The sequence below is a fragment of the Notolepis coatsorum genome (assembly GCF_963971535.1).
Source record: "Notolepis coatsorum genome assembly, chromosome: 17".
Classification (NCBI taxonomy): domain Eukaryota; kingdom Metazoa; phylum Chordata; class Actinopteri; order Aulopiformes; family Paralepididae; genus Notolepis; species Notolepis coatsorum.
In genome coordinates this window covers 6,539,860-6,559,110 of record NC_140181.1, presented here as the reverse complement: position 1 = coordinate 6,559,110, position 19,251 = coordinate 6,539,860, and the positions used below count along the sequence as shown (strand labels likewise).

The 19,251-nt window shown below is 47.3% G+C and overlaps 1 protein-coding gene across 1 annotated transcript in view; it reads right to left on the bottom strand.

The window, feature by feature from the left end:
* LOC311243439 (cullin-3-like) overlaps nt 1–1,038 on the bottom strand; it is a gene marked incomplete at both ends in the record, with an annotated part of 117,268 nt that extends 116,230 nt beyond the window's left edge. The window contains one exon of the mRNA XM_084332669.1: nt 841–1,038. Within this exon, the coding sequence (XP_084188795.1) occupies nt 841–1,038 (198 nt within the window). The remainder of the gene's footprint in view (nt 1–840) is intronic.
* Nucleotides 1,039–19,251: the final 18,213 nt, after the last annotated feature.

Genomic DNA, 19,251 nt, shown 5'->3' with positions numbered 1-19,251 from the left:
TTGAATGTCAACATTATGATCGAAGCTTCGAAGCATTCGGTACAGCCCTATCTAAATGTATTATTCATATAACATTGATATAATTCATATAATATGCACATTAGTGAGCAGTCATGCTTGGTTGAAACACTCAATGGGTGCATCTCAATTAGGCATGTTTTTTCCATCCTCCGTGCAAATAGCAAGAGGCCAATCATCTTGATTAGGTACACAGAGTGGCAATGGACAGGAATCTGACACAAGTCTACAAAATGTTCTCCCGTTTTGATTTAAGCGATAAAATGTGCAACGAGATGGCCTTTGCACCAAGTTGATCCGCCGCAGCAGAGGTGTAAGTCTTTTAGGCCCGTCCCGACTAAGGATTTGTATAGTCGACTTTGCTTGGCCAAAATTTGCCGATAGTAGACTGGAATGCAAAAAAAATTAAAAATATATATATATATATATATTTTTTTATCATTCCATTTGGGCTGTGGGGGGTGCTTAATGTCTGAAGGAGTCGACTGAAGGCTTCTTGTCCTCTGCAAAAGCATGCAATTGGTCCACTGATGGATACATCTTGATATTTGTCTAGTCAGTGTGTTCATTAGATGGTGAAATCCTCTTTCAGTGCCTCTGTGCCTGTTTTCTTAGGCAGTTAGCCTCGCTGGTATACGCGCCATTAGCATTAGCCACGCTTCTAGGCCTCTTTGCTTTTGGAAAGAATGATATTCAATTTTTTTTATTATTTTTTTGCATTCGACTAAGAGGTTGGTAGTCGACTACGGCTCCTTTCGATGGATTAGTTGACAATTCGACTAATCGGGGTCACAGCCCTAGGGGTCAGACAGGGGTCTTTACTTTGTTGATGAGGTGCTCGGAGACCACCTCCCGCAGGCCCGCATAGAGCTTCTCGCCGTGCTTGAAGAGCACCATGTTGTAGGCGGTCCTGTACAGCTCCTCGAAGCTCAGCCCACTGTTGTTCTTCCTCTGGATCTCCTGGATGGCATTCTTGAGAAGGTCCCAGCTGTTGTTGACATCCTTCTCATCCATTGTCATCTGAGAGAGCTAGAGAGAGAGAGAGGTAGAGAGAGAGAGAGAGAGAGAGAGAGGTAGAGAGAGAGAGAGAGAGAGAGAGAGACAGAGAGAGAGAGAGAGAGAGAGAGAGAGAGAGAGAGGTAGAGGGGTTAGTTCCGTTTCACCCAGCATCAGTAGTCCTGGGTGGGAGATATTATTTACAGGGTTCCCACAGACGTTGCAAAATGAAATTCAAGGACTTTGAAGTACTTTTCCAAGCACTATTTTTCATTTTCTTTTTAAAAACTTTATTTTTTAGCGTTTATCGCTTTTCTGGTCAAGCATGACCGACAGAAACAGGTTGAAATGGGATGTAGAGCAGGGGAAGACATTCTGAGAAATGACAGCGGGTCCGGGAATCGAACTCGTGTCCCCCAGATCCGTGACGAGCACGGTTTTCCCCGACGCAGAGATGGCGCCGAGATATGCAGTGAGCTACGGGAGCTCCCCTCTATTTTTCATTTTCAAGGATGTCACTCGAAGGATACTTCACTCAATTCACTTTTAAATGCTGTTTTTTTTAAGCATCTTCTTGGCCTGCTTGCCAGCTAGAGCATCACACGCGGAGAAGAAATGAGGAAAAGCAGTTGGAGCGAGCGAGACAGCGACTCGTCAGACTGTATTAAAACGGAACAAAAAAACGGTTTCTTTATGCGAATGGTTGATTTGAATTTCAAGGACTTTTGAAGCACCTTGTTAAAAAATTTGCTGTTTAAGGAATTCCAGGCCTTGAATTAAAAAAAATTATAATAATCATCAAGCACTTTAAGCACTTCAAGGACCTTGTGCGAACCCTGTATTAGTAGTAATGAGGGCGTGTGTGTCACTGGGAGTGTAAGCCTATTGTACGCTCAGTAGGTGTGTACTTGAGCCACTGTTTAGACTGACAATAATATCATCAGGTTATCTTCAACAAAAAGAAATTCTTGACTAATGGTCATAATATTTTGTCGACTCATCGATTAGTTGATATAAATCGACAAATGTGTGAAATTGTATTTCCCACTTGCATTGATGCAGAAAGACCTCTTTAAATGTAGCGCGTACCAAAGGAGTGCTCATCCTTTTACGGTAAATAACGACTAAAAGGAGGGCAGTCCTGTAAGTTACACTATAACGTTAGATTACTGATGAATGACACTACGTTATGTCTCTAGCCTAGTGTGCAGACTTGTGTGTGGCGTCAAAACCTCAATATGACATTTTTCAACAAGCTGGTTGGGTAGTGGTCCCATCGAGGGCAGGATATATCACAACCAGTTACCGGACTGACACGAAAACAAACAAGGACACAAACTGTCATATAGATGTGAAGCATTCATGAGAGAGGTAGGGGGTGTAAATATTTGACCCCACAACGATTCGATTACGATTCTTCAGGCAACGATTCAATGCATCATGAAATCTCTTCATTTGACCACGATTAGATTAGATTCAATACATTTTCGATCAGTTAATTCCCCCAAAGATTTTGAATACACAAAAAAATTTAAATAAATTGTTCTTGTTGCTGACTCGTGTCAATCTTCCACGTTTTCGCTATAGTGTCTGCCTTATGTCTCTGTTTTGTAGTTTATTTTGTAGACCATGCTACACATGTATTTCGTTCATATTGTTTATGGACAATGAGATGGGAGTGGAACTTTGTACAAGCCCTTTGGGCTTCGTTCTCTCCTAACACTGTTTTTATTTTATTTTTAAATAATGTGCTAAATAAATAAACTAAACAAATGTGGCTGGGGGAACTGACTCACTCAGCATGAATGGACTATAGGTCCATTCATGAGGCATACTTCAACGTCTTCATGGGTGCTTAGACTGCACATATGCAGAGCACATACAATGCACATTGTATTTTTGGACTAGTGCAACATGGATCGCCTAAACATTGAATATAATATCGGGCATACATTTGTATAAATGCACATTCATATAGCGCATTTATACAAAGCACTTACAACATATGCCTCTCTTGCGTTCACCGATTCACTCACACGACACTCACTGGGAGCAGTTAGGGGGTTAACCCTTTCACTACCACACTACCAATGGGTTAACCCTTTCACTGCCACAATACAGGTTAACCCTTTCACTGCCACACTACCAACGGGTTAACCCTTTCACTGCGAGAATACACTGTTAATCCTTTCACTGCCACACTACAGAAGGTTAACCCTGTCACTGCCACACTACAGAAGGTTAACCCTTTCACTGCGACAATACAGAATGTTAACCCTTTCACTGCCACACTACAGAAGGTTAACCTTTCACTACCACACTACAGAAGGTTAACCCTTCTGTAGTGTGGTAGTGAAAGGGTTAACCTTCTGTAGTGTGGTAGTGAAAGGGTTAAGAGTCTTGTTCTGGAGGAGCCGGAATCAAAACAGAGAACCTTCCGATTACCAGACAACCAACTCTACCTCCTGAGCCACTGTCGCCCCATATCAATTTAGCATCTAACTTTATAACATCCGTCACTGGTTCCCAGTGGAACCCAGGCGTGTTGGGAACGTTTTAAAACACCTAGCGAACTTCATAAATAAATACTGCATCCAGTGACTCTAGGTGAACTGGCTGTTTTTAACCCATTTAGACCTAAAATGCCTGCTAAAAATGCATTATGTTATAGCCTGCATATACACTAGGCCTGTCCAAGACTAAGGATTTGTATAGTCGACTTTGATTGGCTGAAATTCGCCGATAGTCGACTACCCCCCCCCCCCCCCCCCCTGAATGCAAATATTTTTTTTAAAGAAATTATTTATTTTTTATTTTTTGGGGGGATCATTCCATTTGGGCTGTGGGTGTGGGGGGTGCTCAACTCATTAGTCGGCCCCCGTTCTAGCACTGCCACGCTTTAAAAGATAGGAGTGCGTCACCTTGTTTGTAGAGCTATAACTATAGTATATATTATAGCTATGGATACAATACTATGGCCCATTTGACATCACCTATCTATGGTTCAATATGTGAAAAAGAATGAATTTCTCTATCCATACGTTCCCGTGTTATACCGTGGTGAATATAAGTATGGTTTTAGAGCGGTCTAGGGTAATTCATGAAATGCTGAGTTATAGTCTTATACGTCAATTCTACTATAGACGTTGCCGTTTCTTGCCTGTACACGCTATTATTCCGAAATCAAATCTATATCAAGTTCAAGTTCAAGTTCAAGTTCTTTAATAGTTGTCATACAGAAGTACAGAATACTTTCATACAAAATGCTTCTTACTGTTACGCTCCAGAGACTGTGCTAGACAAGATAGTATCAAATAACATAATATAGCATGTAATTTAGAAGAAGAAAAGAAGAAAAATGGGGTCACAGTGTTCGGTATAGACATATGTACAATGTTCTGAGTTACCATATAATATACAATACTATGCAGTGTACTAATGTACAGTACTATCTAGTGCAAAGCAGAAATGGGATGAGGTACAATTTTAGGTACAATTTACAGTAAGGTGTACGAGTTGTAGTGCAATCCTTCATCAATAAATATAAAGTGTGGGGAGTGGGTGCTACAGTGTGTTTGTTTAAAGTGGGTGTGTGCTATAAAGTGTGTGGAGTGGGTGCTACAGTGTGTTTGTTTAAAGTGAGTGTGTGCGTGTGGATGTGTGTGCTATGTGCGTTTGGTGGTTGTTGTTGTGTAGTGTTCATTCATTGTTCGTTTAGCAGCCTGATGGCCTGGGGATAGAAGCTTCTTCTGAGTCTTTCTGTGCTCGCCTTGAGACTCCGGTATCGCTTGCCTGACCGCAGCAGTTCAAAGAGGCAGTTGTTCGGGTGACTGGAGTCTTTAATGATTCTCTTAGCCTTGCCCTTGCAACGCTTGTTGTAAATGTTCTGGAGGGTGGGGAGCCCCCCTCCAATTGTGCGTTCGGCTGAACGTGTCACTCTTTGTAGTCTGCTTCGGTCTTGTGCAGTGCTATTCCCAAACCAGGAGGTGATGTTGCCGGTCAAGATGCTCTCTATTGTACATGAGTAGAAGTTCTTAAGGATCTTCTGACTGACTTGGAACTTCCTTAGGCGCCTGAGGAAGTAGAGGCGTTGTCGTGCCTTCTTCACAACACTGTCAATGTGTGTGGTCCATGTCAAGTCCTCGGATATGTAGGCTCCGAGGTACTTAAAGCTGTTGACTCTCTCAACCGGTGCCCCGTCGATGCTGAGGTGGCTGTAGTCCTTGACCCCCGACCTCCTGAAGTCCACAATCATCTCCTTTGTTTTGCTGACGTTCAGGGAGAGGCTGTTTTCCTGGCACCATCCCGCCAGGACCTTGACCTCTTCCAGGTAGGCCCTCTCGTCGTTGGCAGAGATCAGGCCCACCACCACTGTGTCGTCAGCAAATTTGATGATTGTATTGCTACTCCGCTGAGCCACACAGTCGTGTGTGTACAGGGAGTAGAGGAGGGGACTCAGAACACAGCCCTGGGGGGCCCCTATGTTGAGGGTGATGGATGAGGAGGTGCAGTTGCCTGCTCTCACCACCTGGGGTCTGCCAGTCAGGAAGTCCAAGACCCACTGGCAGAGGTCATAGTTCAAGCCCAGGTCCCTGAGCTTGGCTATGAGTATGGAGGGGACTATGGTATTGAATGCCGAGCTGTAGTCGATGAATAGCATTCTCACATAGTTCCCCTGCCTCTTGTCCAGGTGTGATGCTGCTGTGTGCAGCACATGGGCTATGGCGTCCTCCGTGGACCTGTTGGGGCGGTATGCAAATTGCAGGGGGTCCATGTTGATGGGGAGGGAGGAGCAGATGTAGCCCTTTACTAGCTTCTCAAAGCACTTCATGGCTATGGAGGTGAGAGCTACAGGGCGGTAGTCGTTGAGGCAAGCAGGCTTGGATTTTTTGGGTACAGGGATAATAGTGGACTTCTTCAGGCAGGTGGGGATGACAGCCTGTTCTAAGGACAGGTTAAATATGTCAGTGAATACTGGGGCCAGTTGGTCGGCACAGACTTTTAGGACGCGGCCGGGGATGCCGTCCGGACCTGCTGCCTTCCTGATATTCACTTTTTTAAAGGTCCGCCTCACCTCATGCTCTGTTACCCTGAACACTGCGCCTCCATCAGCAGCCGACCCCCCCCCCCCCCATTGCCATGGCTTGTGAGCTGGTGTTGTTATTACCAGCATCAAACCTCGCATAGAAGGTATTGAGGTCATTTGCTAAGGAGATGTCACTGTTCAGTTTGAGGGAGGCGCCTTTGTAGTCTGTCATCGTTTTGAGCCCCTGCCACATAGCTCTAGAGTCAGCTTGTTCAAACTGGAGTTCAATTTTATCCCTGTAGCGCCGTTTGGCCTCTGACACTGTCCTCCTTACGTTGTATCGCGCCACCTTGTGGTCATTCATGTTGCCTGCCACTAGGCCGTCGTTGTATGCTTTGGTGCGCTCTCTCAGAGCTTCACGGACGGATTTGTCTACCCAGGGTTTTTGATTTGGGTAAACTCTCATTTTGGTAGTGGGTATTATGTTCCATCATGAATGCATGAAAGTGGGGGGGGTCGTTTTTGATTATTTGATCGTCAGTAACGGCATTCGTATTGAACACTAAAAACGCTTATCAGCGTGTACGCCATCTGGTACATCCAATGTCCATTTGGTCCACTGCATAACCCACCACAACATATGGATCGGGGATATTTGACGCGCTTCAATGGAACCAGGAGAACTACTCCACTCGGCCGACAAGGAAAAGTGAAACCGGAGACATTTGGCCGTTCCACAGGCCAAGATACAATGTTACAAAGGGTGCTCAATACCGCCGTCTAACTGGATGCGGCCGGTATTGCACTTTGGTTATCTCAGACTCATTCCCTATGGTAACACCAAGGTCCCTGGATGAATAATGAATACAAATATCGGAAAAAGGAAAACCGATCAAATAACGTATATTTACGTGGTTGGTGTTCAATGGATGTCGGCCAAACACGTATATAATCATTGTTGGCGGGGATTTAGTTAATGTCTGAAGAAGTCGACTGAAGGCTTCTTGTCCTCTGCGAAAGCATGCAATTGGTCCACTGATGGTGATGGATACATCTTGATATGTCTAGTGTGTGAAATCCTCTTTCAGTGCCTCTGTGCCCGTTTTCTTAGGCAGTTAGCCTCGCTGGAATGCGCGCCATTAGTGTTAGCCACACTTCTAGGCCTCTTTGCTTTTGGAAAGAATGATTAAATGTTTTAAATAATCATAATCTTCGACTAAGAGGTTGGCAGTCGACTACGACTCCCTTTGATCGATTAGTGGACTAATCGAGGTCAGCCCTAATATATACACACAAATGTGTTTCCCGGTTTCAATGGGTTAAATGTTTTTGGCGGGACTTCGCCGTCACCGCTGCGACAGGTCACACAGCTGAGGGGAGCGATTGGCTGCAGCTTACACAGCTGAGGGGAGCGATTGGCTGCAGCTTACACAGCTGAGGGGAGCGATTGGCTGCAGCTTACACAGCTGAGGGGAGCGATTGGCTGCAGCTTACACAGCTGAGGGGAGCGATTGGCTGGCGACGGGATGAATTGAATTTACGATATCTGTGAACGACCACCGTGCGCAAATGAGCGATTGCAAACCTGGATGTACCATTTAGACCAGTGGTTCTCAAACTACGGGTCGCGACCCAAAAAAAAACTTTTTTTATGTTCTGGCAACATATTCTGGCTAAATATGCCTCGTTTTATGAATGAACGTTTTATGAATGAATGTTTTATGAATGTGAATTTTATGAATGTGTATTGATAACATAGTGCTGTAATAAAATGTTCTAATAAATATGCATGATCAAGTTCAACAATGTGTGCTTTTATTTAGATATTCCTTAATTCCAAACAATGATGTTGTGATGTGGAAAACATATAAAAAGATTGTCTGAATAATCCTTGTAGCTTTGTATCACAATGATGTGATGTGGAAAACATGTAAAGAGACTGTCTGAAAATGCAAAAAAAAAAGTTTAAATAAAAATAAAAGATATTCCTTAATTCGGCGGCTGGGTGGCGCAGCGGACATTGTGCTTGTCACCAACGCAAGAGACACCGGGTTCGACTCCGGCTGACTGCGTTGCCTCCGGCTTGGGCCAGCCATCATACTAACTCAATTGGCAGAGTTAGCGGGAGGAAGTCGATGGGTGGTAATCTGGACGTTGTGGACAGCGACTCCTACAGGTCGGTTGGGGACATCTGCACAGCAGAGACAGGAAATGGCGGGGGTAGTGTGAGCCTCCCAGACGTTACACCTCGCCAATGAGAGTCCGCGCTGGCAGGTGAAAAGATGTGACAGGCTGCCTCCTCGTGTACCGGAGGGGACATGTGATGCAAGGCTTCTATCCTCCCTACAACCGGCCAGTGGGGGGCATATGCGAGCAACGTTCAAGACAGGGGAGGGGTGAATTGGCACAGTGGAATTGGGATGGGAGAAAAATAGAAAAAAGGAGAAAAAGTGGATAAAAAAATAAGATATTCCTTAATTCCACGTTGAAATTACGCGACAAGTAAATCCTAAATAAAATGGGGGGGGGGCGGGGGGGGGCGGTATAAAAAAGTTTGAGAACCCCTGATTTAGACAGACCCCCCCCTTATTTAGAGGTGCTCCCTGGAGGTGCTTCTCCTCTAAAAAAAAAAAAGGGGGGGGGTCTGACTAAACGGTACATCCAGGGATTTCTGGAGTTGACCCTAGCAGACCTGCCCGCCTCATCTCACGGTCTGAAGTGGGTGCATCATTATTATTATTATTGGGCCCATTTTGGTGACAGCTGCACCGCTACCGACTTGGCCATCAATGCGTTAGGAAATGGCTTTCACTCGTCACAAGCCTCATTATTGTGGTATATGACCTATTTTTGCCAGGCCAAACATGAACATGCAACAGTTTTTCCATTCGTTCTTGTGTGAAGGAGATTTTCAGTTTTGCATGATTTTTGGAGAAAGCATGGCACTTATAATGGGAAAATGCACTTGAGACAAAACACATTATATCCTATATCATTTTATATGAATTCCTCCTGTTTCTTTGAAGTACATTGTTTACAGCTTGTTATGTTTTATTTTGTAAATTTTTTTGTGGCCATCTTGGGTCTATAATATACTGTCGCGTTCTGTCGTACCCGTATTGTTAGGAAGAATGAGGAGAGGTTTATGTTTCTTCTGGGTTATTTAATTCCACTTCAATGAGTACATACAGGTCAATACCTCACTCGTTAGGAACACACACAGCTTCCTCCTTCACGTATATTTCACAACACAACGTAACTTCCGGTGCCACCTCCTATCTCTCCCGGGGAGAAACACACCCCCGGGTACAGTGACACACAAGACCCCAGATCATTACACTATCCCCCCCCTTCTGAGCTCTCGCCCCAAGAGACACATCAACAACATAGCACATTCACAATAACATTTTCCATTTCAAGCAAAACACACTTTTTTTTCTTTTTTTTACACAAAGTCCTTGAAACGACCTGGCGGCAGCCTCCGCCTCTGCGGACGCGTTGTCCCTGCCCGAAGGACTGAATCGACCTGCTGCTGCTGAACAGGAACCGTCCGGGGAGTGCCATGTCAGACCGCACAGGGGACACAGTCTGTGATTCTGAGGGGGCCCCCGTATGGGAAGAGGGGAAACCCCCCGCTGGTGGACCACGGTGCACTCCCCTCGAACGGCGGTTACATCCGGCCCCATTGGTGGTCGGAACACTGTCTCTAGGTGAGGCCGCTGGGAGGACTGGGTCTTGCAGTGGGAGACAATCCCCTCTGTACGGGGCCAGTCTGTCTCTGTGAAGAGCAACTTTCCTCCCCCTGAGCGGCAATTGTACCCTGTATACCACCTCCCCCACCCTCTCTAGCACCCTACATGGCCCCTGCCAGTGACAGTCCAGTTTAGGGCACCGCCCCCTCTTCCTCCGAGGGCTATACACCCAGACCAGTTCCCCGGCCTGGAAATGCCTCCCCTTAGCCCGCACATCATAGTTCCTTTTTTGTCTCATGCCCGCCTTTTCCAGCTGACCCCGGGCAAAGTTGTGGGCGGACTCCATTCGATCCTGGAGTCTCCTGGCATACTCCCTCCCCGGGGGAACGGGGGGAGTGTCAGGGGACTTGCCAAACGCCACCTCCGTCGGCGTCCGGAGCTCCCGGCCCAGCATGAGCAGTGCTGGCGTGCAGGAGGTGGACTCCTGGACAGCGGATCGGTATGCCACGAGAACGAGGGGGAGGTGTGTGTCCCAGTCTCGCTGGTGCTCTGCTGTGAGAATGGCTAGCTGCTTGCCCAGAGTCCTATTGAACCTCTCCACTAACCCGTCACTTTGTGGGTGCAGAGCAGTGGTTCGGGTCTTCTTGGTGCCTAGCTGCTCGCACATGGTGGCAAAGACATGTGACTAAAAATGTCTCCCTTGATCGCTGTGGAGGGTTTCCGCTGCGCAGAACCGACTGAACATGCCCTCCACCAGCGCGTCAACCACAGTCTTGGCCTCCTGATCCGGCAACGCATATGTCTCCGGCCATTTTGTGAAATAGTCCATGGCGACCAACACATAGCGATTGCCTTAGTCCGTGCACCACTGGAGGGCGGAGTGGTCAGTTCTGATTGTAAACGGCGGCCCACCTGAGACAGCACGGCCCCCATACCCACATTGCTGGCATCCGTGTCCAGGACAAACGGATGGGAGGGGTCTGGGGGTCGAAGCACAGGTGCTTCTGTTAGTCCTTTTTTTAGGAGGTCAAACGCCTGCTGACACTCAGGCGTCCAGGTGAAGTCAGCGCCTTTCTCCTTCAGTCGAAATAAGGGCTCAGCGATGCAGGAGAACCCCCTCACAAACCTCCTGTAGTATGAGGCGAGCCCCACAAAGCTCTCGAGCTGCTCTTTGTCTGCGGGGGTGGGCCACTCTTTGACCGCCCTTATCTTCCCCTCCTGCGTGCTGATGCCCTCTCCCGTCAGTTTGTGTCCCAAGAACTCCACTTCTCTCTTCATGAAGTGGCACTTGTCGGGGTGAAGTTTCAGTCCTGCCTCGGCTATCCTCCCCAGGACCCGTCTCAGCGTCTGGAGGGCCGCCTGGAAGGAGCTGCCGTGGGCCAGTATGTCGTCCAGGTACACAACGCACTCCTCTGGAGGAATGCCAGCCAACACGCTCTCCATTAGCCTTTCAAACGTGGCTGGGGCGTTACACAGCCCGAAGCTGAGGACACGGAATTGCCACAGCCCCCTTGGTGTGCAGAAGGCTGTCTTAGGTTTAGACTCTGGGTCGAGGGGCACCTGCCAGTAGCCAGTGCGTAAGTCTAGTGAGGAGAACCAGGACGAACCAGCCACTGTGTCCAGCGCCTCATCAACATGGGGCATCGGATAAGTCTTTCTTTGTCACCTTGTTCAGTGGTCTGTAGTCGACGCAGAATCTCATTTTGGAAGTGTTCTTCTTTACCATCACCACTCCCGAAGCCCAGGGACTGGCAGAGGGCTCTATGATGCCCGCCCGCTGCATCTCATCAATGACGCACTCTGCAGCTTCTCTGTATGCCATGGGAAGGCGGCGGGCTGGCGGGCCTGTGTCTATTTTGTGATGCACCAAGTGAGTGCAGCCTATTTCAGCATCTGTCAGTGCAAAAATGTCCTTGAACTCATTTAGCAACTGCCACAGCTCCTCTCGCTGTTCCGGCTCCAAGTGGCCACCGTTGCGTTCCCATATGCCCCTCACAACTGCTAGCCTGTCAGCCTCTTCCTCCATGTTAGGCTGCGCCACTGGGAAGGGGGGCCCCGGGTGTAAATGGGGCTGCTGATGGGGACAGGGGCGTACTGCCAGCAGGTGAGGGGAGCTGCCTGTCAGGGGCAAGGGGCATGGGGGGTGGGCGTTCAGCCGTCGAGTGGGCAGGGGAATATCTCAGGCGGGTATTCCGGGAGCGGGAGCTACCGTGACTGTCCAGGGGGCTTACAGAATGAAACTGTGTCTCTGCTGCCCTCACTGCCAGTGGCGCTGACCTCGGGGGAAGTGGGGGGAATATCATCTCAACAGTGGGGCCCCCAGGGAAACTCAATGTGTTCTCCCCCAGGTCCAGCAGGCATCGGGCAAACTTCAAAGAGTCTAGCCCCAATATGCAGGGGTCCTGCACCTCTGCCACCCACACCTGGAACTCCACCGACAGGCCCCCCACTGTTATGACCACCTTTCCCTTCCCCAACATGGGGGCTAGCTCACCAGTCACTGTCCTCAGCTGCACCGATGTCTGCTCCAGCTGTGTCCCCACCGGGACCACGTCGGGCCTCATCAGCATCGCAGTCGAACCCGTGTCCACCAGGGCCGAACACGGCGCCCCAGCCAGGGTGACGGGAACATAGCAAAAATTGCCTGCATGCGTCCAGCCCACTACCATGACTGACTCAGTGTCAAGGTCTGCTTCTGGGGGGAGTAGAACCCCACCCCCCGGCTGTGCTGATTGGCTCCCTCCGCTGGAGGCAGAGCAGCATGGGACATGGCGCCAGGGATCCGCTCCACCCCATCTACACGGACCCCCTGCCGTTTCCCTGCCTCTCCTGGCGATTGTGGCAGTCCCTGCGGAGATGCCCGGGTTGGCCACACCCCCAGCAGTGCATGGGCCCCGGTGAATGAGCCGCACCTCCTTGTGGTTGCAATGTCACGGCACGCACCAGCTCTGTCATCCGCTCCATCATTGCGCCCACCTACTCCGGCTCCCTTGGGCCGCTCTCCCTCGCAACCCTCACCGTGGGAGGGGCCTCCCTCATGCCCTCCTGTGTGGTCTCGCCCGCAGGTCTTCTCTCTCCAGCGCCAGCTCCAAGGCCCCCTCCAGCGTGCTCGGGTGCCGCAGCTGAACCCGCTCACGCAGGTCTCGCGGCTCGATGGCGCGGACAAACTGATCTCTGGCGTACTCACTCAACACCGCGGGGGGCATGTGGCCGTATGCCCGTCTCGTGAGTGTCTCAATGTCAGTTGCCAGTGCACGAAGGGACTCACCGGGCCGTCTGTGCCGGTTACATAGCTCTGTGACCACGACAGTGTTGGGAAAGTTCACTTTCTACATGAACTAGTTCAGTTCACAGTTCACAATTTTTAAAATGAACTAGTTCAGTTCATAGTTCATAATTCAAAATTTTGAACTAAAGTTCATGGTTTCAAAAATGAACTAATTTAGTTCTTTTTAGTTCTTTTTTGATATATATATTTTTTTGATATATATTTTTCACGTACAGTTAATTACATTACAAAAACACACATTGGGACAATGGAGGGGGGGGGGGTCCTCCAGTTCATCTCTATGCCATCATCCACACCATAAGCAAGCAAAAACAAAACAAAAAGAAAAACAAGCAAAAAAGGAAAAGCAAACCAAGACAGGCACTGTACAGTATTGCACTTGCCTCGAGCCCATTCACATGTAGACATATATTTATTTTTTCCTATCCTAGGTCTGTCCATACAATGGGGCACTGGGCCTTTAGAAGGATCCGAGAAATTTCAGCAGGAAAATAGTCTAATAGTGGGGCCCACACCTCCTGAAAGGAAGCGTTGTTGCCTCTATGCATTTGCACAGTGTCTTTCATGGGGTAGCACACCGAAGATCTCTCTATACCACATTTGTAAAAATGGAGGCTTATCCTTAATCCAGTTTATCAGAATGCATTTCCGGGCCGAAAGTAGAAGTTTATCAAATAGTTTGAATTGTAAAGGGTGTCACCCCTCCTACCCAACCCAATGTACAGTCCCCCCCCCACCCTCCTCCAATGTACAGTTTCTATGTCAAATGTATATAGGCCTACTCTCTTTTCTGGACTCTTTTTGTATCACAAACAGTACTGTATTTGCAAATCTGGTATGTCATAAATGTATAGATGTAGCAGTACTGTCTATCTGTATGTCATGTATGTCCTGATTAATTGAAAATGGGGGACCCTGATACAGTACAGCTCAATACATACAATTGTTAAGGGGATGCAGACCAGAGAAAGACTTTCGTCTTGTTTACATCAGGGTCCCCCATTTTCAATTCATGACTGAGCTGTACTATACTGTACCCATTCTGCAATATGTTAATAAAGTGTTCAATCAATCACTTGGCCCCAGAACCTGGATAAACACTTAGATTCCCAAAAGTAGTGATAGACTGTAGCCTGTAGGTACCCAGGTCTGTTTGACATTTCGAACATAAAGGAGATATTGAACGGCCCATTTTGTTAGTTCTTTTTTCAATACGTTGCTGCAAACTATTATTTGTAAAAAATATTGAACCACACAGACAGCAATCAGAATACTGGCATTTCCATAACGCTTTGCCACCGCGCATTCAGTCTACACTGCAGCTTTCATCTCTACAGTATATTTTCAAAAACATGAGGAACAACTTTGCTTGAATTGTCTTTATTATGAAAACTAAAACAGGACGTTAGCATATTCTCAATGTTGCTGTCGACGTTGTCGCGTCGATGTGGGGACTTGCTTCTTCAAACCGGGTGGACAAAGTTTACAGACAAACGTTAGATTGTTTCCGTCTGAGTCAGTACTGACTTTAACGTTAAACTATTTTAAATCCCCAAGCGCCGACATCTAGAGGTAGAGTTCTCTGAGCGAGTGCTGCTCTCGACCTGCTGCTGCGCAGCTCTCAGCTTCTGCTCGCAGACGCAGATTCGGCTGTTGTTGTGATGAGTCTGATGACGTAGCAGGGGGTGTACAGGCGCGTTGCCAGATCGGTTGGTTTTCCACATTTTAAAGCCTGTTTACGGTGTGTTTTCACTGGGTTTTCGGCTGAAATACATATGAAATCTGGCACATATTTGAACGCCGTTATAACAGAGTGCTGAGAATGAACGCACTTTTGAACTCCGTTACACAGCGTTGAGAATGAACGCGTTCTCAATTACGTTCATTTAGCGGATAATCAGTACGTTCAGTTCACGTTCGCCCAAAATACGAACGCGTTCATGAACGATCGTTCATTGAACGCGTTCAGGTACATCACTGGACCACGATGCTTTTATTGTCACATCGACCGAAAAGCCTCTGCAGCGCCCCCACCACAGCTCCATAGTCTCTCAGCTCTTCCGGCCCCAGTGCACTCAAACATGCCAGGGCATCATCCGTGAGGGACAAAACGAGACGGGCAGCCTTTTTTTTTATTGTCCATCGGCCAGCCATTCAGTTCGGCTGCCAGCTCAAATTGCATAAAAAACGCCTCCAGACTGCCTTTACCCGAATATTTCAGCGCCTGGTCTGCTCTCCATCCGCCGTGTGCACCTCCACATGGTGCCACGCTCTGCATGTCATTCCTACCGGACGCCGCCGGGTGGAGTACCGGCGCCGCCGTCGCGTGGCCGTCACTCTCCCGTCCAACCCCGACTTCGGCAACGGCCTGCATTCTTTCCAGGTCTGGAAGTCCACTTGACAGACCTTCATCCTCCCTCTCCTGTTTAATCTCGTGGCGTGGCTCTTCTTTTTCCGTCATTGCTAAGCTAACGTGACGTAGCTAGCCAGACAGCGGAGCTCCACAGGGTACACAGTGCGCGTCAATCCGAGTTCACTGATCCCACTTCAGACACCAAATGTAGCGTTCTGTCGTACCCGTATTGTTAGGAAGAATGAGGAGAGGTTTATGTTTCTTCTGGGTTATTTAATTCCACTTCAATGAGTACATACAGGTCAATACCTCACTTGTTAGGAACACACACAGCTTCCTCCTTCACGTATATTTCACAACACAACGTAACTTCCGGTGCCACCTCCTATCTCTCCCGGGGGGAAACACACCCCCGGGTACAGTGACACACAAGACCCCAGATCATTACAATACTTATTGTTAAGTATACTATATACTTATTGTTTATGTGTCTTGTAAGCCCATAAGGGCTGGGCATACATCTGTATGTAAGACATAAAAATAAAAATAAATCAATCAATCAAAAGTAGCACTGGTGCCAAATAAGGCTGTCCCCGAAGCCTGTTTTTGGGATTCGAACTTCGTCAGGGTTTTTCGAACGGACGTTCGAACCTTCGTTTTTAATTAAAAAAACATTTATATATCTTTTTTATCCTCAAACTAAATCCTCAATTTGAATGAAGTGATTAATCTGATTAAATTAGTATTTTTTCTTTTATTAAATCAACTTTCCAACCCGAGACCCAGCCCAGGGAGAAGCCCCAGCCCAACTAAATCAATGAAATCAACTTTCTAATGAATATAACTCATCAGTTTATTTTAATACTATATTGGTCTAGCCTAATCTTTAACTGCAACTGTGAAGAAAAACCCCATTGGTTTAAACAGAATGAAAAAAAAATGTTTTTTTTCTTTATACAAAATTCAAATGTTGATTTAGAATTAGAATGCCAACGTAACGAACAAAGGTTTGAACGTTCTAACATTTGGGCTCAGCCCTAGTGGACACTCACCTTTCCACGGCTAAACGGTAGGCAGTGCCGTCTGGGAGAAATGCGAGGCCCTGTGCGTGATTTAAACGCGAGCCCCCCCCTTAAAGGTTAAATTTTTTTTTTTAATTATATAATAAATACAGTATTCTTAAATAATAGCGCTGCCCGAGGCTGGGAATACAATCAACGTATTCTTAAATAATAGCGCTGCCCGAGGCTTAGTGGCAATGCACCTGTACAGTCGTACACCTGGCAGTAACAGGGAAAATGCATAAAACACCCCTGGAACCTGATAAACAAGCTCCATGGTGGGAACAGAATAGATTGCATTAAAAACTCACCCTAACGCAGAATCAGGTCCAAGAGGAAGGAGACGACCGTGGAGATGACAAAGTTCACCAGTCCCATGATATTGTCCCCCCCGTTGGGATGAACTTGGGAGTCTGTTCCTAGTTTATCTGCCACACATTAGCACTCGATAACGTAGCTAATGCTAGCTAGGTTAGCTAACGCTAGTTAGCTGTCCCTGCCTTTAGCTAAGCTACTAGCCGACATGGCTCGCCTGACTGAACGTTCTAACACGCAACAACTTTCATCTTCAGTCCATCTGCCGAACGTCCTCTTCGTCTTGGCATAACCTAATCACTATACTTGGTATTGATAAGCTTACGGCACACAGCGTTATTTCTTCTGCTCCGATGCTGCACATTTGGTTTTCAAAAGTAGGATGCTCTTGGCCAAGACATCCACTCGCTCCTGTGGATAGCGCCGAATAGACCCTATACCTGTACCCCCTCCCCTCGTGGATAATAACGGTCTTCTTCACATCTCTCTACCGACTACCAGACCGACGCCAACCAGCTCCCCCTAGTGTTAGTCCTCCCACAATGCTTTGCACAAAAGTAAACGGGTCATTGAATGAAACCAATAGTATATCTGCAGAGCCGCAGAGCCCGGAACACTATTCTACAAACGTGTCTAATGTGAAATATATAAGCATGTAAGCAAAACTAGATTTTAGGTCTGTGATGGAAGGTGATTGTTAAAATTCTATTTATTCTTATTTTTATAAAAGAAAATATATATAGATATATAAAGTATTTTTTTTGCGAGGCCCCCCTTCTCGTGAGGCCCTGTGCGACCGCACTGCTTGCACGCCCCTAGCGGCGGCCCTGACGGTAGGCTAGGCATCTTGTTTGAGAAATGCAGGTTTCAATCTATGTTGTTTAACAGTTAATATCTTCAGTCCTGTTTCAAAATGCGCACTTTCTTCTTCTTTAGAATTTCCGGCAGGCGTATTACTGCCCTCCTCAGTTCTTATACTACGCTAGTGGTGTGCCATAGTTAGGCGTCTGGTAAACCAACTTTTGATTGTTTACCCTCTTCTTCTTCTCATCTTCAAAACACACTATCTCCTTCTTCTCTGCTCCTCTTGCCTGTCCAATACTAATAAATACAATAACGCTATATCCTCTGGTACAACTCTGAAGCGTGCAGAAATGTCAGCACTGCCTCTGTGATCAGCTGGTGGTTCTCATTATCCATGCCAAAGAAAGATTTAAGAGAGAAGGAAGAGACTCCCAACTCTACCAGACTTTTATAAAAGATTTCCCTCTCTTTCCTATACCTTTCACATTCTAGGAAGACATGCCCGACAGTTTCAGTCTCTCCACATTCACACCCCCCATCTGGATGTTTTCCCACAATGCACAAGGTACTGTTCAACCCACAGTGTCCCAGCCTCAATCTACACATCTTCACCCTATCACTCCTAGACCCATATCCATCCACCTTGATTTTGACCCGAGGCTGCAGAGAGAAATACTGCCTTCCCTTGGTCCCCCTTTCCCACTCAGCCTGCCACTCAGCCTCAACTCCTTTCTTTATCTTCTCTCTGAGTTCTACTCTTCCCATTGAAATGCCTATCTCTTCCTCCCTTCCCAGGCTCTGTTTTTGACAAGGGAGTCAGCCATCTCATTTCCCGCAATCCCAGCATGCCCCGGAACCCAACAAAACTCCACTGACCAGCCTGCCTTCGCAATCCTATATAAAACCAACATTATTTCCTGAATGAGATCAGGGCAAGCTTTAGACACACCTGCACTCAGAGCCATCAGTGCAGCAGCCGAGTCAGAACATATAATCACCTGGCTTGGTCCCACTTCCTCCACCCACCACAATGCCCAGAGAATGGCAAGCAACTCTGTCACAAATACAGAGCTGCCATCAGATATTCTTTGTCCCTTACCGATCCCTAACCGAGGCACACACCACCCAAAGCCTGCCCTCCCACTTTCAGGATCCACAGAGCCATCAGTGAAAACCTCCAGAGACCCTGAGTCCAGAAGGAACCTCTCTATTTCTCCCACAATCTCGCCCTTATCATCCTCCATCAAGAACCTAAATTCAATGACTCGATCAGGAACTAGCCAAAATGGCACTGACTGGAGCCAACGAGTGTGCTCCGCAACCCCCACCTGATGCAATCTCAACTTCCTGGCCCACTGATCAATACTGGACAAAAAAGGCTTATACTTATCCCCATCTCCTGAAAGTAAACACCTAGCTGGGAAGGACAGACTTGTCCCACCCAATTTTTCCCAGTACTGTAGCCCTAACTTTACTCTCCTCAGGTTTAAGGGCAACTCCCCCATTTCCACCAATAGTGCTGGAACTGGGGTGGTCTTAAAAGCTCCACAACAGATTCTCAGAGCCTTGCACATCCAGCTTTCGTAAATTAGACTTGGCCGCAGAGCCGTACACATAACAGCCATAATCAATTACTGACCTGATCATCGCCTGATATATCATGCAGTGGTCTCTCTATCCGCTCCCCACCCACTCCC